This window comes from Corvus hawaiiensis, chromosome Z (assembly GCF_020740725.1).
Source record: "Corvus hawaiiensis isolate bCorHaw1 chromosome Z, bCorHaw1.pri.cur, whole genome shotgun sequence".
Classification (NCBI taxonomy): domain Eukaryota; kingdom Metazoa; phylum Chordata; class Aves; order Passeriformes; family Corvidae; genus Corvus; species Corvus hawaiiensis.
In genome coordinates, this window is record NC_063255.1 from 17552672 (window position 1) to 17577825 (window position 25154).

Consider the following 25154-nt stretch of genomic DNA (forward strand, 5'->3'; position numbering starts at 1 on the left):
CTACAGGTGTGAGCTGGGCATTGAGTGAAGAACAAGTGAGAGAGGAGAGAAAAGGGCAGAACGGTGAAGAGCTGTGAAGGTGAAATCACTAAGTCTGAATATAAGAATGGGGATAAGACAGTGCCTGAGGAGAAACCCAAGGGGGTGCAGATACGGTCAGTGATGGAGGCTCAGGCCATGGGGATAGACAGGGTGTTGGTGAATGGGAAGGAGAAGGATGGTCTGCATTTGGCTATGTTACAGCTGTATCAGTACAGGGACAGGGGAGAAAAAAAAGCCACAGGTTTGAAAAATTATAAGAGAAAATGAAGGATTTGGGTCTAGCCTGGATGTGTGCAGCAGAAGGAAAGTCATAGGCAAAGAAGCCTCCCAGACTAAATTACTTTTTTCAGTGAGAAGTCAGGGTTGTTTCTCAGGCAGTCTTACACAGTAGAGCAGGCAGTCCTGCTAGGGAAAACAACAGACATACTCTAAGCACTTCACATTTTGTATCTGATATTGGTGTTTGCTGTAGCTGGCATTCCTTGCTGCCCCTTGCCAGCCAGGAGGCAGTGGCCTCTAAACTGGAAACGCCAAAGGCTTTCTGACCACAGCATGGTTTCTTTAGCATGTGCAGGTGCCAGTGGTTCTCTGCAGGCTCATGGACTCCAGAAACCAGGAGAAAGGCTTGTTTCTGCTCTCATTTTCTTCCTAATACTCCTGTACCTGCCCCAACACTATCCTGCCAGTAGTGGCCAAAGGAGATAAATTTGTGTTCAAAATGCAGGCAAGAATTCATAGTCAAACAGTAAGAATAAAACTATAGAATGGTTTGGATTGGAAGGCACCTTCAAGTTCATCAAGTTCCAACCACCCTTGCCCTGTGCAGGGGCGCCTTCCACTAGGCCAGGTTGCTCCCAGCTTCATCCAACCTGGCCTTGGACCTTCCAGGGATGGGGACATCCACAGCTTCTCTGGGCAACCTGTGCCAGATCCTCATCACCCTCACAGTCAAGAATTTTTTCTTGATAGCTAAGCTAATTCTCCCCTTTCACTTTAAAGCCTTGTCCTATCTGAATACGGTTTTCTAAAAAGTCCATCTCAGCTCTCTTGCAGCCACTTTAAATACTGAAAGGTGCTATCAGGTTTCCCTGGAGCCTTCTCCAGGCTGAACAACCCCAATTCTCTCAGCCCATCCTCATAGGAATGGTGATCCAGCTCCCGATCATCCTCGTGGCCCTCCACAATTCTATTTTGACATGCTGTTGTACTCGTTCAGTTTGTGCCAGCTACTTACAGGTTGTTCAATAGTGACACAAAGGTGACAAATAAAGTTTTTTCTGTTCCCGTGGAAAAAAACATGGTGACATTTTTCTCCATAGAATTTTTAAAGTTTGTCTAAAGCAGGACTTCCTGACAATTTCTCGACAACCTGGGGCTAAACTCTGTTACAGCAATTTATTTGGGATCTGCATAGCAGATATATTTTAAAAGGTCATATAATAGTGGAATATCTTTCTGGGGCCAGACAGAATTGTCCCCCCAGGCTAGCACTTGGAGAGCTCTAGCTGCACTAAAAAAAAGTGAAATAGAATGCAAATGCTATGTTCTTACATGTTGAGTTTAGGGAAATGTTTAAGGAGAAAGAAGGAATTTTCTAACTTTCAAAGTTAATAAAATCCCTTCTTTTCCTTTAGGAAAAGTAATTTTTTTTAAAATTTAAATTTATTTCCTGAACAAAAATGTCAGCTTCAGTAGACTTAGCAAAACAAATGAAAGGCCTCATTTCCTCTAATACCTTTTACATTTTTACATTGCTTTAAATCTGAAGGTCAGGAGGGTGGGGAGGGTTTGAAAAGCAGCGTAACCTACCTGTGACAGTTGGCTACCTGTGCTTCTGCTATTTCTATCCTTTTGGAGGTGGTGGACGTGGAAGCACAGTCAACATATTTGTCTGAGACCAGCTGTCACAGCAGGCACTCAGCTCTGGGAAACTAGGTGAAATCCAGAGAAAACTGGGACTTGACACCTGGGACCCCAAACTAACTGGATTTGGGTATTTGTGTCTCAGAAGCTAATATAAGGTGACTAAGATCCACCAGCAATCTCTAATTCTTTCTTTTACTTGTCTATGTGCCTGAGTCGACACTTCCAAAGGGCACCTTCCTATTTCAGCCTTCGATATCCCACAGTAAGTTTTGGAGTTCACTTCATCCATCAAGCTGATGTTTAGTTTCTACCAGTAACTCAGTGCTAAGAAAGATTTTTGCTAAGACCTCTCAATTCTTGCTTAACTCTCAGCCTCGATCTCACAGTACCTCAGAAGCAGCCCCAAAACCCTGTCCACAAATAGGGTATGTGTCATGTCCTCACGAGGCCATTGTAGCCATGAGCCTTTGAACTGAGTGGGGATAAGGCTCATAGATGTTCAGAAGACATTCTTCCTTGCTGGGCTTGTCTCTCACCTCATTTCTCCATTTACTTCTCAGTATGTGGAGAACCAGGCCCAGAATTCCTCTAAATATCAATGACAATTTCACTGCCAAACGTCCATTTCTAATTCATGGATCTCTTTGGAGCATTTGTTTCACTGTCACCTAGAACTCTGCTGGTCTGCTCAACTTGTTATGAGATTTTATATATCTATATAATTATGTAGATACATAATTTATATATAAAAAGAAGGTGGGCTCTGGATTCATTGGGGCTAATTCACAGCTTTGAGTTCTAATTTGAATTTGCCAACTGCCCCTGTGTGCCAGACTCTTTGTCCTTCATTCCTCTTGTGCTGGAAACTGTAACAACCCAGTGACTCCTGGTGACTGGGAGGGCTGTGTCCCTCTCATCAGGGGTCAGGGTTCCTTCAAACAAAGGGGAAAATAGCCTGTTCAGGCCCTCTGTGGATGGGCAGGAGAAACTGTGCATAGAGAACGGGCACAAAACTCTTGAAGAACTCTCTGACATGCACCATGGGCAGCAAGGGATGAGGTAAGAGATTTGGGAGGTGGGCTGTTCAGGAGGGGAAAGGGGAAGGCAGCATGGAAAGAAAGCATAGTGTGGAGATTGAGAGTGGTTTTAAAATCAAATGAAAACTCCAACGAGTCTTAACTCTGGAAGTTTGCCTGAGAGACAGAGTCCAGATTAGCTGCAAGTAACAGGAAAAGAAAAGCAATAGTTTGTTCTGTTGCACTTCCCAGGGAGGGTCTGCAAGAGGCACAGGACAGCAGATAATCAAAAATTACAGGTCCTGGTGGTGGGCACATGGCTGTGGGAGATCCCCTGTCCACCAGGTGTGATGGGATCAGATGTGGCAGGGTCCCCATGCTGCCACACTGCCAGAAGGGACCCTTAACAGCCCCAGCTTTGCAAATGGTGGTATCCCAGTGAGAGCCCATACATACATCACCCCATGGCTGTTGGCTGGCTGAGCCCTCCCGTTGTGGGTGCAGCTCAGGGTGTCCCTGCCTGGGGCTCACAGGCAGCTCAGGCTGTGCTCCTTCTCCGCCCCAGCTGGTGAGGCTGAACCAGCAGTGAGGCCAGAGCTATGTGATTTGGGTGAAGCTTTCAAACCCAGCCTCTTAGCATAGACTGTCAGCTGAGGCACAGGGCTACCTCAGCCTATCTGTATCTGCTGGGGTGCTGCCTCAGGTCCAGTGGGCTCAGAGCATGTCTGAATGGTATCCACCAAGCAGCCATCACCCCCAGAAGACCAGGCTCTCAGCAGATGCTCAGCCCTTATCTGCTGGCAGTCTAAAGCATCACAGATGCAGGAAAGCTGCCCTCACAACTCTGTCTTCCCTTCAACCCCAGGACCTGTTTCTCCTTTTCCTTAGGTACAGAAATGCCCCTTCTGCAACATGATCCCTCTGCTGATTTCATCATTTCACCTATGCCCAGCCCCCTCCATTTTGCTCCAGGTGCTTTAATCTTTTCTGCACCCTCCCCACCTCCCCTTATATGGGGCGATATTTTCTGACCCCGCCGGTGTCTGCAGCACCTTGCTGCTTGTGAGATGCCAAACCTTCACCTCTAAGGAGCGCACACAACTCTGAGCATGAGACAATCAGGAGAGAAAGAGGGAAGGGGAAAGTATTGACAGGAGTAAATTGAGAGAAATCATAAAGCTTAAGCAGAAAGAAAGCAGTTTGAAAGGTAAAGTATTCAGAGAAAGCCCTTTCCTGGATGAATCTAATTGTTTTGTTATCTTTACCCACCAAAGCATTTACTTTGGTTTGTCGCCCGATCCACAAACACTTTCGAGGAGATGACATTACCGAAAGGCAGGAACATCTGCATCAGCTCAGCATCCCCAAACTCCTGGGGCAGATGGTAGATAAACAGGTTACAGCCCTCTGGTCCTATCAAGAGAAAAAGAAGACCCATGAATGAAGAGAAATAGGATACAAGAAAGCACATGGTGGAGGTTTACTTTGGCATCTTCTCTCTCTGACTGGTGAGTGGTCACGTTAGGAAGCAGCCTGTAGATTCTCGGAGGAATGGACAAAGTAGAAGACCAGGAACTCAAAAAGTCACCTAGATGCTATGGTAACTTCAATAGCTTTCCCAGGACACCAGGACAAAATCTAGAGAGAGAGGAATGCACCAGCACATGTGGCCATGGAAAGCACAGAGTGGAGGAATAAGAACACAAAGAATGAAAGAATATGGTCCATAGATTTTCTTTGTTCCTCATAATCTTATATAATCTGTAGAATTTTGGGTGACCCACACTATCTCTTGCCTCTTCCCAGCATCTGCATGCACAAGTTCCGTTATCCTTCTTGAATCTGTGTGATGGCAATAACATCACACAGATGATGATAATAAGCAGAAAGGTACGCACAAACCCACAGGCTCATCTTTGTAGAATTCATTCCCCCAGCCTGACTCAGCCCAAAGACACCCCCAGATCTAGACAGTTAGGCCATGTCCTCCATTCTAGAGGGCTCTGCAGGAGAGATTTTAGGTGGATTTAAATCCAAATTATGAGACAAGAGGGATTGGCTTTTTTGCCTCAATTCTGTAACATATAATCTTACCGATTTCAGAGGGTGTTTTAGAAAACATCCAGAGAGGAGTCTTTAGCTGGAATGTGAAGTTAAAGTAGGGACCCTCAAAAAATATTCTGTTGAAATTGTATTTTGGGGCAGAAGGGGGCAAACCTGCCTCTGGTCAAATAGCCTAGAATGCAACTTTTCAATTTGACTTTTATTTTTATGTATGCTATCCTTGAGCAACAGTCAAAAAGGGGCAGGTGTGTCCAAGTGGTTTTGTTAAAAAAATTCAACATTTAAAACCTTTGCAGTGTTCTACAGCAGAAAACAGTATAGTTTGATGAGACAGGGATTGTTTTTTTCATTGTTTTATTTCTAAAGGTACTTCCAGCTGCTGCCCAGCTCTGCACTGACCTCGACAGGTAACTCCAGGTCTGCTTGACTCAGAGGAGTCGAGATGAAGGGGATACATTGTGTGCCCTTTGCCAAAAGGGTTAGAGGTGAGAGAGAAGGAGGGTTTCCTCCTTTCCCCTAGCCCATGTGTCTACAACCCTGTGACCTGACTCAGTCAGCTTTCCCCTTTTTACGTCTGGGGCACAGTGTGGGGAAGGAAAGGGTTTTTTAATACTCTAGTTTTCTTCATCAGGGCATAATTACAGTGTCATAACACAGCAAATTACAACTTTGCCTTTCCTGTTAGGGAGAGGAGTTCGCCTAGATGCTCCCACCTTTTATTACCCATTACTCATCCCCCCGGCTGGCAAGAGAAGTACGGCAAAGTCAGGATTCTGGCAGATGCCCATTTAAAGCTCATTAAAATTCCTGGGCCTCAGCATGATTGAAGTCACAGGCTCTCCACATTTCCTTTTGGATTAATGGAAAATGAAGCCCTAATGAATATTTGCTAAGCACAATTTTCCCCACTAATTTGCTAAAAGGACTGTCATGAAGGAACAGCTGATCCTTTGCATCTTGTGCATTTCCTAAAGGTCATGAGGATGGTAACAGGGTTTCTTCCAAATGGGGGGGATAGTAGTATGGTGGGATAATTAACTAATTAGGCACCCGGTCATCTGCTTAGCTAAATTACTTTTGAACCTCAGTGGCCCATAATCAGGCTCCCCTATTTCATGCCAAGCTTTTCCAGCTTCTCCCCACCTCCCGTCTGCCTCTTCTTTAATCTTCTCACTGAGCAACTATCCCTTTTCCAATCCTTGCTGCCATCCATTTCCACACAATATAGAGTTATTGGCATAATAAGCTAGATATGAAACAGTCTGAAAGTGTTAAACAAACACTAACCCCCTTAGGTGTCTGTTAAAATTGAGAAAATTCTGCCCAGGAGCAGACCACGGTCCAGAATAACAGGGAAAAATTTCATTCCTTCATCTGAACGTGCCCCAGAGCACTTCTGCTGTGGGATTTGAGATTCACATTATAATAAAATGGGTAAAATTTTGGCTTTGCTGCAGTTGGTAGCAAAATTCCCACTGACATCACCAGAGCCAGCAGTTTGCACTGTAAAACTGGCCAATTCTTTCAAAAATACCAGCTGCATTTCCTGGGGTCTTGGATGTGTTGTGCATGAGTAGGGATTCTGCCTGTGTGTGCTGAGAAACACCTACCAAGGCATAAGGCAGACCAGGAGGCACAGAACTTTAACTGCACCACCTTTAGGCTGGGCTCAAGGAGAGAACAACCCTTAGTTCACCCTGAAAACAACTTTTCCTCACACAACTAAGAGAGCAAGAGGAAGATACCAGGGAGGGTGTGAAAAAGCAGGGACCATTCTCAAAGACCAACTCAGGTCTAAAATGTGCCTGGGAAACCTGTGCAGTGGCTTCCCCTACTGACTCAGGCATTCAAGGCCAAACTCACTTTGTTCCCAACTACAGAGGAGTTTTTCCTAACTACCAATGCTGAAAACTCCACTTGCTTCTGAGAAAAAAAAAAAAAAATTGGGATAGTTTGATTTGTTTTGTCACCTTCACATATGCAATTTCTGCCATTAGAATTTAACAAGTGATTTTTTGTTAAATTCTTCTGTAAGTTACCTGTCACAGTCAGAGCCCTTGGTAAAGAACTCACAAAACATGATCTGTTTGCCTCAGCCCTCATAGCTTTTATTTATTTATTTATTTATTTATTTTTGCCTGATTCAAGTTACTTTGGGCACTCCATGGAAGGCTGTGTGTTTGTGTGTACGGCTGTCTTGTTGTATACTGATGTATATTTTTAAGAAACCAAAGACAAGATCATAAGGAAGAAATTCTTTACTATGGAAGTGATGAGACACTGGCACAGCTTGCCCAGAGAAGTTGTGGATGCCCCATCCCTGGCAGTGTTCAAGGCCAGGGGGGGTGGAGCTCTGAGAAAACTGGTCTAGTGGAAGGTGTCCCTGTCCATGGCAGGGAGCTGGAACTGGAGGGTCTTTAATGCCCCTTCCAACCCAAAATATTTTATGGTTCCATTTGTTGTTCATCTCAGAATGCTTTAAAGATCTTAGTTGGTTCTCAGTGCACAAATGCAATGAGTTCTAAGGGACTTGCTCAGGATACTGCAACAACAGAAAAACCACAGCTACTATGGAAAAACCTTATTGAAGACTCCAATTCTCTTTTTGGGGAAAAGGTTCTTGTTTTGGACAGTTTTTAATGGGTTATTGGGGATTATCATACTTGGCAGTTCAGGACCGAATACAGTAATAAAATTATTTACGACAGGCTTTATTTTTGTTTTCAAATGTAGTGCAGCTTGAAATCTAACCCCCATGACACACCATCAGAAAAAATGAAGTTTCATTTCAACACTGATGTCTGCCACGGCTCTTGGTTTTACGACATGTATACATATTATGACATATATGCATTTCTGTTCATTTATATACAAGAAGCACAGTTAGCCTTGATTTGGACAAAAAGGCAAGGAGAACTTTAAGGACTGCACAGTTTATGGATGTTCTGTAGATTACAGGCAAACTATGCTGGATAATGGAAAAACCTGTGACCGAGGGCACAGAACCACATGGTTGGTTCAGCTTGGTTGGACCTGAGCTACGCCATTAATAAGCCATTGCTCTGCCCGTGCTCCTCACACTTGAGCTCATTGCCAGTTTTTTAGCACAGGGACAGCTGCAGACTCAACCTCTCCCTGCGTGCCCATCAACGTAAGTGAACTCCATACACCTGTTCTGACATCAGCTGTCCATCATTGCACCCCACCACCAGGAGGCAATGTCATGAGGAAAGGCTATGATGAGGCTTGATTTCCAACAGTAATTAAAACTGGGCTGTCCCATGAAGTCAGGCTGCAGCACTATGGTCAGCTGCACACCTCACCTCTACAGCAAACACTCAGAGGTTGGAATTTCATTGCCTCTTCTGCATCTGCTTGCCCAGTGTGTTTGAGCACAGCACAGATAAGAGTTGCAAACTTGTACCACAAAGTTGTACTTCCGAGTTTCAGAAACTACATCAAGATGAGTGATACCATACAAACTTAAAATCGCCTCCAAGTTTTGTGTGGTTGACATAGCCTGAATCAAGATTTTTATCTCAAGCTTTGATAGTTTTGGATCTGTTCCACCCTATGTGCCCTGTCAGCTGCAGTAGTCTCAGCGCTCATGTGGAAGTGATGACTCATCTCTACAGGAATGTTGCAGCAGCAAAACTTCCCAGGCTTGTTATCCAGTGGGGATCTAGGAGTGGAGAGCTAAGATTGTTATTAACAATGTGATCACTGGTGTTATGGTGGTGCTAGGGCTGGTTCACTAATGAATCAGTGTTTGTGCACATCCTTGCAAGTCTAAAGTACTCTCCTCAGCACTGAGCATTGTTATTACTATTGTTAGACTTCCCTCTGGCTGTGCTTTCCTGTTAAATGTTAGAGACGCTTAAAGGTCTTGACCCTCTGCTAAAGGGGAGTGTTGTGCTTTAGAGAATTTCTCTCTAGCAAGAAGCAGAGAAAGCCACAGCCTCTCAACGGTGCAGGAAAATGAGGGACACTGGGAATGGCAACCTGCATTGGACTGGTGGTTCATTTCATGCTGCTGGTCCCCCATCCATGCTCATTCTCAATGCCTGCTGCTTACAGGAAGGAGCAGAGTTATAACTTGTCCACTGGGTGACACTCACTCCTAACCCACAGAGACAGACTACGCCCTGTGAACCCAGGGGTCTTCAGGCAGAGGGTCTTCAAAGTGTGCACCACAGCTTTCCCCTGCTTCTGGTGGTTCCTGGCACAGCGCTTTGCTGAGCAATGATCTGCTCGCCATTTTGTCCTGTGCTTAATCTAGCCCCAGTAAGTAACAAAAAGCAAAGTCCTTCAGCATGGGGGAAACATCTCTGTAATGATACGATAGGTCTGTGCATCTGTTCTCACAGCAGGCACATGTACTAGAGCTAATCAGGAGCTGGAAGTTGTGTTCCCCAGGAAATTCTGACATAGGAAAAAAATAATTCCAAATTAGATGGAAATGACAACATTTCTAATTTTCTTACAAAATGAGATTTCTCCCCCAAAGTAGTTTTGGATCATCAGAACGCTTTAGTTTGATAGTGTAATCTAGATTAATTTCATTCTGACTCTTACACAGTATTAAAATATTAAATGTAATTACATACATATAATAACACATATAATATAGAATATGTCTGAATTAGTGATCTAATAGAGGATAAAATTTAAAATGTAACTATTTAAAATGAGAGTTGCTACACTGGAGCACCTGACTTTAATGTCTCACTTAGGCAAGCAGTCCCCTCCTTCTTGTCCAAAGGGAGCAGTGGACTCCTTGGAGGACAGCTGGAATGGAACCACCCAAGTGGGTTTCCTGTGAGGATTCCACTGCTCCCCACTGACTGTAAAGGAAATATTACATGGCACAGTTTTCTCCCAAGGCATTTACATGCAAAAATGCTAGATTCACCTCTCCTTACTCTTCATGTCTTCTGTGAAGCCATCCAGTCCTGTGGAGTAGATTACCCAGGCAACTCTCATAGTCATTGCAAAGAAATAGGAACTTTTACTGTATGATTTTTCTCATCCTGATAGGGATTGTGCTCTACAAGGTCTGATTGCTGTTTCCAGATTATCAATGGAGGCTGAAAGGCTGCAAGGACTAGATCAGCTACTCTAAATAGCAAGGCCTTGTTCTCCAAATAGAAGGTGTCTGAAATGACATTACTGGCTTTTAATAGAGGGCCACTAGTGCTTTGTTTCCTGTAAAGCTCTTTATTCCAATACAATTGCATTTTTATCTGCATTCTTGTTGCTTGTCTCGAACAGAGGCCCCCACTGGACGTTAATGGCTATGTTGCTAGGCGGTCTTTCCATGTCCCATGCACACCAGCATGCTCTCCTCCCTGGAGACTGAAGAGATCTCATCAGCAATTCCCCACATGGATGTTCCTCCACAGTACCGTTGGTGACAGTGGCACCATGCCACGTGTAGAAATGCAGAAAAACCAGTGGACCAGGGATTCAAAGCAATTGGGTGTTTAATGGACACTCTCGGTGCATGAGGAGGGAAACCAATGAAGTGGGACGGCTTGCTGGGGTCACAAAGGAGGATATCACTTTTACTCACCTTCTCTCTGTTGCTGTGGGATCATGGGAGGTGGCTGTGGGAACGCTTGGCTAATCTGGCCATAAGCAGCAGGATAAGCAGCTACAGGGGAGAGAAAGGGAAAGAAGAAAGAAGGACAGATTTCAGTGTTGGGAAGCAAGGAGCTTTCTCTCCAAACCACCACACCAAGCTAGATGTGGGCTTTGCCCGTGTGTTTTGGGTCTGTGAAGGGCCATCTTGTGCAGCCTGAGGTGTGGCGTAAGAGACACGGTCATGCTTCAGGAGGTGCCGCAGGGCCCTGAGCGTCCTCCCTCCCTCCAGCTCTGTCAGCAGTGGCACCCAGGGCAGCCATGCAGTGTAAAAGGGTACTCTGCTGAGACCACTCCCAGCAGAGATATGCAACCATTCCAGCTGGTGAGACAAACACCTTCAGGCACGAGCTCAGTGCAGAGATGCCCATGCTGACAGCCATGCGCAGAGCATGCGCACACCTTTCCCCCACGTCATCTCTGGCACCCTGATTAACTCCCATGCTCATAAAAACAGCGCACACGTGTGTTTCCCACTTCATGTGCCCACAGGCTGCATAGACACAGTTGCACGTACACTCTCGGATATACATTTTCTTTCACGCCCATAGAGACTTCCTTTCTCTCACACAAACACAGGAGAAACAGTGAGCTGCAATTAAACAATTTTCTCCATCTCAGCTCCCCCACCAAGCAAACAAGGGGAGCCATTCACTACCACAGATGGTAGATGATGTGCCTTGCTGCTAAAAATACAGAGTATGGGTCGCCTGCAAGACCAGAGCGAAGAGGATAGGGGCCATGTGTGTGCTGAGGGGTTAATTAACAGCTCAAAGGGTTGAGTTGCTTCCCATCTATCAAACCTCACAAGCAATAAATGACAATAACTAAAACACCGGCAAATGAAGCCCTACATGGAGAATTAAATTAAGTTTCCAGATACAGTGCTGACACGAGATAATAGCCATTCCTCAGCGGGAACCCATGATTGCTCCAGTTACCACAGGAAATAATGACTTTGGGGTGGCAGCTTCCTCGCAACGTTGGCCATGGACACCTCGTGAGGGGAGGCTGAACACGGCAGGGTCGTGGTCTGCACCAGGTCACTTTGGCTGGTGTCAGTCCATCAACTGCAAAGAAGCTGCTCGGCATACAGGACACACAACTGGAGGCTGGCCCATGGGGAGCTGTGGTGAAATCTGCTGAGAAGCAGGGGAATGTCTGGATAGCTCTTAAGCAAGGCTCAGACTGACTAACTGGGGCAAGGCCAGCAGACACACCCTAAGAAAAAGGGTGTGGTGCAGGCATTCCATACCCTTCCAGGCACAGCAGCAGTGGGTCTGTGGGGTGTGGCTGCCCATCTTCCCTCTTTGCTGCAGCACTCAGGAGACCTGTTTTAGAAAGCGGCCTCCAAAGCAGTGGCCTGATTTTGCACTTGTGCACTGTGCTAAGGCAGACCAGACATGGTCATGCTGATGAAGCTTCACTGAGGTGCAGGTCAGTGGGAGCCTTTCCCTGGGAAATGGAGGAAGTTGTCTCCTCAGTGAGAGAAGACCCTGGGTATCTCGATGTTGTTGCAAATTGAATCTGGGAGTCTGTGGCCTCCAGCTTGTTCCTGTATCAGTAAAAACCTCCCTTCCCTCAGCCCCCTGAGGTGTGTTCAGAGGGTAATGGCTTTAGAGAAGAGAAAGGTTTATTGGGAGAAAGTGTTAATACTAACGACCTGCGTACTGCTGCACTCCAGCGTAGGCTTGCTGCAAGGGGTCTGCTGCAGTGGGGCTCTGTGCTGTGGAGACACAAGAGAGACAAGGAATTAAGGGGTTAAAACATAAGGCACTCTCCCCTTATATTTTATCATCAATATGTGTTATGAAACAGGCAGACCCAGGGACTGAGGGTTGAAGAGGAGCAGCTCACTCACCCTATGGACAGGAATGTGGAGAACCCCCCAGGATGGCTAAGAGGGGTCTGTCCCCCAGCCATCACCCTGTGAGACCTTGGAGCAGAGGACAAATAAACCTCTCTCCTCATTTCCCAAGCTTTAATTATGGATCTGCACTGATCATGCAGATTTTTGGCACTAATCAACCCCAAAGAACCCTCATCTTAATCCAGGACTAACACTGTGCTAGGTGCTGTGCAAACTCAGATCTCAGTGACAGCTACAGTCACATGAAACTTTCAATCAGAGCAGAAAACAACAGGGGCATAGCAGGAGGAAGGAGAAGAGAACAAAGCAATGGCTCCTGTCATCCCCACATCCCTTCAAGGGGCTGTGTTGCTGCCAGGCAGCCCCCAGTGAGAGAGAAGAAGCTGCATAGAGGGGAGGGGGACACCACTTCTCTGCTCCAGGGAGGATGCTGTGAATCTCTGCATAAGGTATGCAGTCTCTTGCTGGCTTCAAAGTGTATTTTCTCTCTTTACAAGTGTGCATTCCTCCCCACTAAAACTGTTTATTTTTGTGAAACTTTGAAGTCTTGCTCAAATACAACCAAAGCTAGTTAAGAATTTTTTTTTTTTCTCCTTTGGTTGATAGGGAGAAAAAAAAGAGAGAAACGTGTTGGATAAGCTCTTTCTTTATCTGCATCAATAAAAAATTTAAAGCAAAGCTTGGCTAAACCTCCAGTCCAAATGTCACCTTGGCCCTAATATTTCACTTCTTGCTATGAGTTTAATTTGTATTTATTGGTACTGCACAGTTCTACATTTATGCAGTCCCTCCAACCTATTCCTTGTAGGATGATCCCTTAGGGAACTGCCACTTTCCCACATCCATCCCACCTTTTTTCCTTCTTACCCGCACAGAGGTGTGGCTGGAGGCAAGGCTTGGAGGATGCAAAGGTGGGGGCCTCTTGGAAGGAAATCTGGTGCCATACACCTATCCAAGGAAAGACACTGACTGTATGGCAAAGTGTGGGGGAGGTTGTCATACGTGAGTATTACATACCCAAGGAACATGGATAAAGTGTTTTCTTACAAATAGAAATACCAGCTTGAAACTTAACTTTAAAGATCACCATTGGTCATGACGGAACCTTGCAAGGTCTTGCACTTTTCTCCCAAAATACAAGGAGGAATGGTGAAACGACCAAATTTGAGGTGGCAAACCCAATTAGCTGGCTAAGGCTTGGAAGCTCCTGTTCGTTATGGGTATTACTGGATCATGTGGACTTTGAGGCTGGGGTAGTCACAGGAAGAAATAAGTGGGATTGCAGTCTTAGGCTGGAATGGTTTCCTAGCTGACTTTTGGCAAGTCCCTCAATATGTGTATGTGTGAAATGGGAAAGCGCTGTCTTACTGTAAGGATTTTCATTTCTTACAAAAGGGTGTGAGGAGAATACATTAAAACCTGTGGGAGGTCAGTGGAAGGCAGAGTAGAGATTCTACACTACATTTTTTAAAGAGTAGCTTTTCCAGGAAAATAATGGAGGTAATGTTCAGAAAGTATAAAAAATGTTTTTACTTACTCCATTCTTCTTGAAGAAGAAACCAACTAAAGTCTATTCTTTTTAACCTCTGCTCAAAACTGTTTTCCTCGAAGAACAGAATATTGGTCGTATCGTTCCACAAGAAAATTGACTATCTATGGAAAGTTGAGTAATACATCAGTTCCCTCACCCCTTTAGGAGAATGGATCATAATAACTTAGACCCTTCAAGTCCTGTCAGGTAGAAGATATCTCCTGAGAAAGGTGAGGGAACCTGTGGTGAGTGAAGCAAATCTTTGTAACTATGGTTTTGCAGACTGCAGTGAAGCAGAGGATCTGCCATCTCTGACCCAAAGGCAATTGTCCTTCCTTCATTGCATAGTGGAAGCAGTTGTCTGCTGCTCAGGAAATGCAGTTACAGTATTTCATTCCTCCCCAGATGAGGCTGATTCGGGCATGCTTGTTCTCCCCCTGACCTTCTGATAATTAGCAGTGGCTGACACTTCACTGATACAGGAGAAGTCACTAGGCAGGACCTGTCTGACTGTGGTCCTTTCCTTTATTCCTTGCCTTATCTGGGCACATGTGGGAACTGCCCAACCTCCCCGCTACAGCTGAGTCTATCTCCTGGATACGACCACCTGTCTCACTGCAGAGCTGCTCTGCTTATCCCACCTCTGGATATCTCACCTGCCTTTGGAACCATATTTTGACCATCAGAACTAAGACATTCTGCTTAAGAAAATTACGCTGATAATCATGGCCCACCTTTAAATATTAGAACTGGGCAAATACTTTATTTGAAGTGTTTGGGATAACAGGCTGTGAAATGCAGCCTTTCTGCCTTCCACACTAAAGCTTTCAGAGTTCATTATTTTCCCAACTATTAATGACTTTCTACCAAGGGTAATATCTGAGTATTTCTCACGAGGCTGCCTTGTGACCCAGGTCATGCATGGGGTTTCCTCTTGGCTCATAGCGCATGTAAGCCAGTGGGAAGGCTCTGCCCTGGTTTCAGTCAGCTTTGCTCCAATCTGGAAATCACTTCCTCATGAGAAAAGAATACACAAAGTAGCTGTTCTAACACACAGGGCCCTAACATTGACCCAGCCATCCCTGGATGCTCTTGAAAAGCAGAGTTCAAAGCACCTCTGGGGAGGCAGCAACTCCTTACTTGGGGCTCTGTTTTACTTGTAGTCTCACACCCTGCCTTGGCCATTTGGGAAAAGCAAAAGTTGTGGTGAGTCACAAGCAGCAGGAATTTAACTTGGCACCTCTTAAAAGTGATGACCTCTGCTCACTGAAGAACTCGCCTTCCTTAGCTTGAAGACTGTGTTTACTCAGCAAATGAAGATGTGACTTCAGCACAGTAGATGTGTCCGTGCTGGCCAACACGGCCTATGAAGATGCAGGGACACAGACTTCATAGACACAGGGACACCCTGGCAGGAAGCCAAGGCATCTTGGGCAGCCATGAGCACATCTTCATGCTGCTGCTCACCCTGTAAATGAATCAGACCTAGTGAAGGGCATAACTGCCTGTGCTCCCAGACGTAGCATGGATGAAACCAACAGCTGGTATTGATCCAGAAATCTCAAGACACAGATTAGACATTTGAGGAAGTTGTGGCCATGCTGTGTTCTGTAAAGTGACAGTCCTCTTACATGTTAATGACCTATGAGGAGTTCATTATGGGCTCAGATACACAAGGAGCTCACAATTCAGAGTCAACCTACCACAGGGGTTAGGTTTGGCTGTAGCCCACCACGTGCTAAAATTCAAAGTGATTGGGAGATAGGAGTAATTTCTCTGTCTCAGCACCAGGAGAACATCAGGTAAGGTTGCTTTATGCCTCCATAAGATACACATAACTTCATAGGGTGGCCTTCACATAGATCATTAGTGAGAGAGTTACCCTGCCTCAGTCACCCTTTTTCCCCATCCAGCTTGCCAGTCTTCTTTGATACTGAAAATATTAGTTGAACACAAACATTCAGGGCTGGGAAAACACCTCAGCTCCTCTGGGTGCTGTTTGTGCCAGGGTGCAAGCCCACAGTGGCACACAAGGTAAATGGGTGTATAAGGGCTGGTAAGCGCTATTGATGAGAGACGTGGATATCACAGAGCACCTTAAAGCAGCTTTTGGACCAGAATCAGCATGTATCTAAGTTGTAACATCATCCAAAGACCTTGGATGTGCTGACTCTGTGCAATTGTGCCTAGGGAGAACATCTGAAACAGCTTTCCTTGTGACCAGACCCATGGAGGTGTCATGTCCAACATACAGACGTTTCTGAGATTAAAGGTGGTGTAATGTAAATGCTGAGAATCAGCTGGTGAAGGAAAAAAAAAAAAAACAGAGAGGGTCCTGAGAGGACAACCATCAATCATGTCAGCCCCACTGAAGTCCCTGTGGCCTTGCTGCTTTCCAGGAGCTGAGGATCTGGCCTGGCCAGGGCAAACTAAAGGTGTACTGTGAAAACAGATGCTAATAGTAACTTCATTTGGCAGCTCAGGGCAAGAGCCTTATCCCCAGACATCTCCTCTATATTAATTTGATCATTTCCATATCTCCACGGGAAAAATCTTGCTCAAATACAGTTGTCTCTTTGCAAGACAATCCTGGCCAAGATGCCACAAGGTGACCATGGCAGATAACCTTCCATAAACCTGGAGACATAAAACAAGCCAATGACCTACTATATGGCCATAAATATAAATTTAACGAAGGCAGCACTTATTCATTAGGCAGAAGTCAAGAAATGACTCCCAAGTCCTTCAAAGAAAGTAGATCCGTTAATGTCACTTTCCAAATCCTCTGCCTGATGCCAAAAAGCGAGGATGATTTCCCAAGTCAGCATGAAAAACCAGTGCTTTAAAATTAACACCAGGAAACTTTCTTACTCCTGATATATCTCTAGATTGAAATCCAACTTTTTAAAGGGGCTTTCAGTTAGTGTTGGGTCTGACATTTAGCTTCTGTCAGAGAATGAATGGATGGAGGTGGCAGAATGAAGCCTGTTGTTAAAAATAAATAAAATTGGTTTAAGTGATATTCTATAAAAAATCCTTCCTGAGGTGTCAGTAGCCCGGCTCCAGTGTCTGTCCAAGACAAGCAGTTATATGGGTGTCCCAAGTGAAAATGGTTGTAGGGGACAGAGAGCTGGAGTCTGCTGTGGTATTCAGGGGTGTAAATCAGGAGGATCTGCACTGAAGTGAGTGGGCTGGTGAGGAAAAAGGATGACAGTTACTGCCTGAGCCATCAAAAGGGGCCTTCCAATGCTCTCAGTGGACTATGGGACAGCCTCCCTGTCCCAGCTCAGGTAGGAGAAAGCCAAAGTGGTCTGTTCTCTGAAACCAGAGGAGTCCAGTGCTCCTGAAAGACAAAAGCAGAGCCTGGCACATTTTTCAGCCCCTAAGGTGCCTTGTGATTTCTCTTTGGTGGAAGTAGTCTTACTCCCATGTGATATTCTCTCCACTCCTTGCTTCTGATTATCTGTGCATTTTGTGACTAACATGCTCAATTCCATCTATTTCACTCTATTTTGCAGAGATGCTTCCTGTATAGGTTTGAAACAGCATATTATGAGCTCTGCCCCATCTATCCATTCCTCTCACTGTCCTGGAGGTATTCCACACCTCTCCCAGGAGCTGCAGCTTGGCCACTATCACCCTTGGGAAGGTGGGTGAGGGAGGAGGGCAATCAAAGAGAGGCAGTGCTGTTCAGTCAGTGTGGGGGGGTAATAACATAATGATAGGAAAAAAAAAATCTATGTGAAGGCCAAGATTAAAATAAATAAATAACTGAGTGGGAGGGCTCTATTCACCTTCTCCTTAAATCCAATTTAAATCACTCTCTACAGCCCTAATCTATATCCATAATTATATCATTTCGTACAACAAGCTTGCGAGAGGTCTTAAGAAATTTATGTAGATTAAAATTCATGGGTGCCATAGTACAGATTCCATATTATTAAGATTGATTAGGACAGCTGATGCTGTGATTAAAGAAGCCAGCGCTTACTGTTGTAATTAATTAGGTATTCAGACACAACAATAACTGCAATAACAGAAAGAATGTGCTGATCTGGCAGAAAACAGAGGCTGATCCTGTGTTTTATAGTCTCATTTTGCCATTTAGGGGTGGACACCACTCAGTTAAAGACATGCTGTCCCTCTGTCTCTTCCCCTACGCATCAAAAGAACAAGGAAATCCAGGGCTTTTATGTCCTCTGCTTCATCCTGTTAGTAGGAAAAAGCCCTCTTGGTAGCATCCCCAGCTACTGTAGGTGTTTGTTTGGGACAGCATATGGACCTACTATAACATTCATCTAGTTCAGTCATGGAAACCAGGATTATCTTTATTATTTTCTTTAAAGTCCCACCTCCAAGCCCCATGCCTAATCAGGTTGCTTCTGAGATGGATGCTGAGCAAAACCATGATAGGAGACATGTCTGGCAATGAAGAGCTTCCAGATAACACAGCAAGAAAGACACAGACAACTCAGAAATGCAGACAGGTGGACATGGCTAGTCAAGGTGACAACCATTCAACAGCAAAGTCAGGACCAGACTTCCCTCTCTTTGTTGTAGGCCATAATCACATATGTCAGGGTCAGGTTTTGAAAGTTTTTAAGGCACTCTAAATCCATATTTTGGGGGAGCTTAGTTTAAGTCATCTTTAAAAATAAAGCTCAAAGTCTTAACTCACATGGATGCTACTGAAAACATCAGCACAGAGCCTGATTTGTGTTTACACCTTCCTCCAGATCAGAGGAGAAAACCCTTTTGCTCTGGAAAGGCTCACACAACCGTCTTAAACAACCTCATTCATTACAGCTGCAGCATGGTCTCTGGAAGTACATGGCATCATTAAAGTGGCTTAGACTGCAACTGAAGATGGCAACTTGTTATCAAGTTTTTAATGAGTTCATTCCTCCACTTGTTTATTTTACCAGTAAAGCATAGTTTATGGCACATGGCAGATTGTTACAAATGGGTCAAATGAATGCTTCTGACATAATGATGTGTCTCAGGTGCTCACTGCTGCATTTTTGGGACTGCTGATACAAAATATGAACAGGAAAGCTCTCACTTGGAGATTTAGGGTGGGCAAACAGTACAGAGCCAGAGATTTCCTGCAGTGAGGAACTTAGCCTCAGGGCAGCTGAGCCAGGCACATTTCTAGGCTATAGTGTATGTCTGGACCAAATGCTGTGGAGTTTGGTTTTCATCCTGGACCTTCTACATGTGCAGGCAAGTCACTATTTTTCTGTTCTCCTGATTTACCTTCTCTCTAAACTCTTCTTGTCTGACACCCTTCAGGCCTGAAATATCAGGATAGACACTGGGGTGGGGGAAGCCAGTCTTTTCCTCTCCCTGCACTAGTGAAGAAGCCCTGCTCCTGCCCAGTGTCACTGGATGGTGCCTGCCATGATCAGGAATGACACTGGACTCATTGGTCTGGAGCAGCAGCCTGTCCATCAGCAGTGCTGCTAATTGACAAGCTGATGGACAAGGCTGTCCTGACTGCATGCTAGCAACTCCTCCACTGCAAAATTAACTTGGGTAATGATAATAATTACAGATGGAGTCTGAATGCTGTCTCTGCTGGCAGTGGGTGAAATTGGTACCTCCTTGTTGAGCCAAGGAAAATGAACTGATGGTCATAGTTCAGTTACAAAGACATGAGTTGCTACAAAACAGGAATTCCCCTGTGAAGTACACCTTTACTGCCTGTCTCAGTGGTGACTTGGAAAAATGTGGGCATGAAGGCTTGGCTGCCCATTTGTACTGACAGCTAGTCCTCACCAGAGAGGGCTGGACCCTGAAGAGGATATGAGGTGGAGGTTGCTGTCTTGCTAGCCCAGATGTACCCACTGTGTGCTAAAGGGAGTGGTGGTGGAGAAACTTGTGCTGGGTCTGCAGAGTGGAGAGATAGAGCCAGTCCTGGAAGGGGTGAGCAGTCAGAAACAGAACCACTGTGTGCCTGAAAATAGTAAATGAGGTGACACACTTTTAATGGATTACAAGGAACTGAGGGGAATTAGCTTTTGTTTCCTCAGCAATCTAAATCCAGACCAAATGCACTGAATTGGAATCCCAGAATATCCTGAGTAGGAAGGGATCCATATGGATCATCAAAATCCTGCTCAGGGGAACCCCAAGAGTCACACCATGTGCCTGAGAGCATTTTCCAAGTGCTTCCTGAACCTGTCATGCTTGGTGCATTGTCCTAGGGAGCCTGTTCCACTGCCCAACCACCCTCTGGGTGAAAAACTTTCTCCTGATATCAAACCCTCCCCTGACAAAACTTCAGGCCTTTCCATCAGGTCCTGTTACTGGTCACCAGAGGAGAGATCAGTGCCTGACCCTGTGCTTCCCCTTGTCAGGAAGCTGAAGAACTCGGCACCTGTGAAAGCATTCCCCATCTAAGGCTCCACAAAGCTGCCATACTACTGGCCCATCCCTGGCTCTGGACATCCTTTGGCCCAGGAGGAATAAGGGGGATGTAAGATGCTATGTGATGTATTTCCACTTCTTTCTGGGCACATCACTGGATGGAAGATTATGGAGCAGTCCTCACTTTTCTGGGAGCTCTGCTTTGTTCCTTCTTCCAGTTCTCTCATTTCACTGATAGGCTGACAGGCAAGCCCTTCTCTCTCTTGTTTGCTGCCCTTTAGTCTCATGATTTTCTCATGTCTCCATCCCCTTCTCTTACCAAAGAGGCTTTATCTTTGGAGTGAGAATTTTGTCTAGTCCCTCACAATGCAATTCAGCAGGGCAGGACCTGTTACCAGAGAGCAGAATTCTGATGATCTGAGACACAGCAGAAGCCAGTGCAGATGGTCTCTACTGTTACTGTACATCACACAGGGTTACAAGAGAGGCTCTGGGCTCTGGGTGGCTAAGAAGCTTTGGCAGAAGAGTGTAATCCCTGCTACTATGACAAATGTGGAAATGGCAAACGCTCTTGTGCTGCTGCAAAGTGACTCACAAGATCATGGCACAACAGCTCTTTGTCCCCACTATATATTGTGACACTTTGCCACGTTCAATAGCTCTGCAAACTGAAAGATTAAAGGGCAGGAATTAATACACAAAAAGGTCAAATCTCCAAAGGGGCTTAGACTAGTGGAAGGGGAAATACTTATTGCCTTGTTATTCACTCTGTGGCAAAAAGTGCACTGAGGCATTATGTACTGTCTGATCTTGGAGAAGGTGAGACCCTGGCTTGCAAAGGTTATGCCTGCAAGGAATGGTTTTCTAGTGCCACTGCATGGATCCATAGCCTGACCAGATTAACAGAGAAAGCTAATTCCTGCAGGGACAGGGGCTGTGATCAAAGCCCTGGTGAGTAGGGATGTTCAAAGTACTCTGGCCTTTGCCACAAATCCATGGATAGTTTGGTAATCGGACTGAAATGATACCATGTACATCCCTTTACCAATCTAAGGGAATCTTAAAAAAAGAGCACAGGGGAAGACAGAAGAAAAAAAGAGTGAAATTACAGACTAAATACAATTATTCAATATGGACCTGTTTTTATAAAGACTGTGGTATTCTGGAGTCCTTTGGATGCAGCATCAAAAATACTATGGCTGGTCAGAAGAGTGAACATGTAGACAAACTGCACAATTAATGGAATTTATTAGGGTCTGAATGATATGGATGCCATGCCTCTAGAGATGTTCATTGTCCTGTTTTGCTGTTTTCAGGCAACAAAGAACATTCTGCTACAGGCCGTAATGGTGTGAACCCACATTTGAAGATTTTTTGTGGAGTATGAAAGAGTATCTGAGAGCAATATTCAGGATTTAAACAATATGTGGCGAGTCATAATCATAGCAAGACTATGATTATGTACATAATACTGCCGCAGTCTTAGCCACTTTCAGAATGAGAGATACGCCATAAAAGAAAGTTGTTTGGAAGATGCTGCCTTTGGATGGGGACTGTCATGATCTTCCCTTCTCTATAGTGTTAGTGCAATTGCCTGCTCAGCTGTAATATTTTATTTCTACCCTTGCATTTAGAGACAGAGCCATGCAGAACCACAGGGCAGTAAGAGATGCAATAGAGGAGAGTGAGAAAAATCCCATAATGATGGAACAAGCTGCTCAGTGATGAAAATTTCTTTCTAACCCCAAGCAATTAGTGGCTGGCTTATATCATAAAGCATGAAGTTTTGTGTCCTATCTACATTTTTATCCAGTCTAATATGGCTGTGGATGTTCTCATTACCCATATAAATGTCTAATCCTTTTATTTTTTATGCTGCTAAGCTCCAGGACTGAGTAAAGCCTGTGGCAAGCAGGAGAGGTTTGGAGAGTGCATAAATGCTCATGAGAAGGAACATGATTAGATGGAGCAAATGCATGATGTAAGCTACGTGGACTTGCTTTCAGCGTTTCAGGGACAGATAGAAGCATAATGAGAGGTGAGTGTTTGACCTGCCACTGTTCCCTTTACACCTCTGCCATAACTTAAGGTGTCACTATGTTTTGGGGAAGCTGAGCAATGAGAAAGACAAATATATTGCTGAAGTTACCCCAAGATAAAGCCAAACTTTACACAGCTCAGACTGTTTGGATGTCAGCTTTACTGGCAGAAGGGAGTCTCTGCCCACAGCGAAGAGGGGCAAGGATGACTGTCAGCTTTCAGTGTGTCAGCCTGTTGGTGTTTGTGCAGGGACTTACTGTGAATTGCTGCCTGAGCAAGTCTCTCCGAAACTCAGAGGGAATCAGATTAAGGCCATTGACTTTTACAAAACCATGGATGAAATACCTAACTGAAAGGCTTCTTTGATTATGGGGATAGTTGGGGATAGTAACAAAAGCTCAAGCCATTAAGATTCACCTAGAAAGAACATCTTTTCTCTGGTACCCACAGTAATGGATCATCAAAATTAACTAAATAAACCAGAAAAGAGGAACAGACATGCATATAAATGGATGAATAAGCAGAGAGTTGATTGACTGGAAAACAGGTAGATACTGAAATAAATGGACAGAAGAACAGATGGCCATGTTTATGTAACCTTAAAGACAGAATGCTTTCTCAGTGCTGTGGTTGAGCTCACTGAGCATACTAAGGGCTCCCTGCAATCTTCTGATGCTTTCATAAGACTCCAAAAGCTCCCCAGCCCTTCAGCTGCTCAAACACTTATACACATGCCTAAGTTTGAGTGCAGTAAGTCACTTGATTTTCATTCTGCTTAGAGCTGAACTCAAACGACCTGTTTGCAAAGTGTTTGTTGGGAGGAGGATAATTATTTGTCAATACCTAGGAAAGATTCTGGTATTTCTATGTTATGTGATATTTTTCCATGTAGCTCAGAAAGTCTCCTATGATGATGAATCTTCTGAGTTTACAGGACTGGCTAAGATTGAAAGAATTATTTTTTCTCAGAGTTTTTTTGGGCTTTTTGGCTGGAGCATCTAACTCAGTATTTGATTTCCTAACAGACTAGATCAATCTATCAATTCCCCAGGGTAAAATATTCCTTTGCCAGCTGGTGATTAGGATCAATTAGTAACATTACTTAATTTTTTGTTGCTATGATATTACCATTAGTATGTATACAACAATGGTAAAAAATGTCTTTCTAGAGGAAGTGTATTGGAGGAGAGAGCTATCTCAAATCTCAAGGACACTGAAAAAATGTAGGTGCACATTAAGGAATGGTAAACTCCTGAGTTCTTGGTAATTACAGTTTTAGACTGTATGTATATTTGTAAATACAGGTACAGGGGCAGGTATGTATCCTTGAATCTTCCTCATTCACCTCTGACTGCCAGAGCTTGCAAAATCACTTCTTTAGTGCTGGCATCTTCAAGCTGGACACAGTGTGAATCCCAGCAGCAGTTCTCCTGCACCCACCAAAGGGTGACCCTGAGCCCATTCACAGGCTGTATTGATGGAGCTTCACTCTCCAGGCCTGCTAAGGCAGCAGGATTTGTGTGCTGTGAGCATTTTGGAGATCAACACCTGCTCCCTTCACACAGGAAGCCGTTTGGGTCAGCAGACATGTAGACCCTTTGGATCATCCTCCCAGAGCCATCTGGCTGCAGGAGAATTCCAGCAGGAGATACCAATGCTGCGTGCAAACAGGCTTAGCACAGCTCCTTCAAGGCTAACCAGAAGCAAGACCCTTGGGAGTACTGTGAGGGGATCTGCCAGCATGAACTGCTCAGGAGTCATGTCCATTTTCAGCTGAAGCAAAACATGCTGGTTGTCCTGACTGTATTCACCAGACATGCTATCCAGCAGATGAGCACTCAAATATTCAGTACACAGTTTTTCCACCTCCAACATGCCCTTGATGTTTATCATCCAGATTGAACCGTTTAACACTGTAGCTGCGTAAGACACAATACACCAATGCTATAATGAGCCCTGGTGGTGTGGGGTATAATCTTGCTGAACGTATGCCACAGGCTCCTGTTGGGCAAAGCCTGTGGGTGTGGACAGTATCCCTAGGACTGAGGGAGCAGGCTGTGGGCACAGGATTGGTCTGGCTTACCTGGATAAGGGTGAATGCCATTAGCAAAGACGGCTTCAGCAGCTGGCTGCCCATTAGCCTGCGGCGGGAGGCCAGTGAAACCATTCACCCCAATTGGAGATGGGATGCTAGGCACAGCTGGTGCAGTTATGCCAGGAGGCGTGCTTCCACCTGCAAATGGGGAGGACACAAGAGCAGAGCTGGTGAGTACTGCAAACAACAACTTCATGGAGAAAACTGCCAACACAACAGCTGTGACCACCACCCGCAAAAAAAACAAGACATGAGAAAACTCCCAAGCTGTTAAGCAAATAAAGGGACTGCTTGCCACTGCTCCTGTGTTCAGAAAGCACTCAAGAAAAGCTTGAAAAACCTCCAAAAACTGTCAGCCCCAGCTTTCTACAGCAGTTCCTACAAGATTCCCTTTGGATCTCTGTGGGTGTACTGATTTCCAGGACTGCTCTGTCTGCACTCTCTCATGAAGACACCTTTCATGTGCAAACTCATTCTGAACTTTCTCAGCACTAGGGATCCTTAAAAGACTTGTCAAGTTTATTTGTAGCTTAAAGGTAGCCAGTGATACATTTTTTTAATGTCACTGTTTGGCCCAAACTTGACTTCATACAGTTTTAACAGATATCTCCCAATGAATGG

At 44.9% G+C, this 25154-nt stretch overlaps 1 protein-coding gene across 16 annotated transcripts in view; it reads right to left on the reverse strand.

Moving 5' to 3' along the window:
* The window catches only part of CELF4 (CUGBP Elav-like family member 4), a 701592-nt gene that overhangs the window by 41125 nt on the left and 635313 nt on the right, over positions 1–25154 (reverse strand). For 6 of the 16 annotated variants that reach the window (XR_007200839.1, XR_007200838.1, XM_048290982.1 and 3 more), the window contains exons 8-12: positions 24522–24671; positions 13366–13446; positions 12289–12354; positions 10561–10641; positions 4194–4337 (exon numbers count right to left, since the gene is read on the reverse strand). Coding sequence is in view for 14 of the 16 variants with exons in the window: in XM_048290982.1 (XP_048146939.1) it covers positions 4194–4337; positions 10561–10641; positions 12289–12354; positions 13366–13446; positions 24522–24671 (522 nt within the window). In the remaining 2 variants the exon portion in view is untranslated. The remainder of the gene's footprint in view (positions 1–4193; positions 4338–10560; positions 10642–12288; positions 12355–13365; positions 13447–24521; positions 24672–25154) is intronic. The other 10 variants (XM_048290994.1, XM_048290993.1, XM_048290990.1 and 7 more) reach the window with 6 other exon arrangements.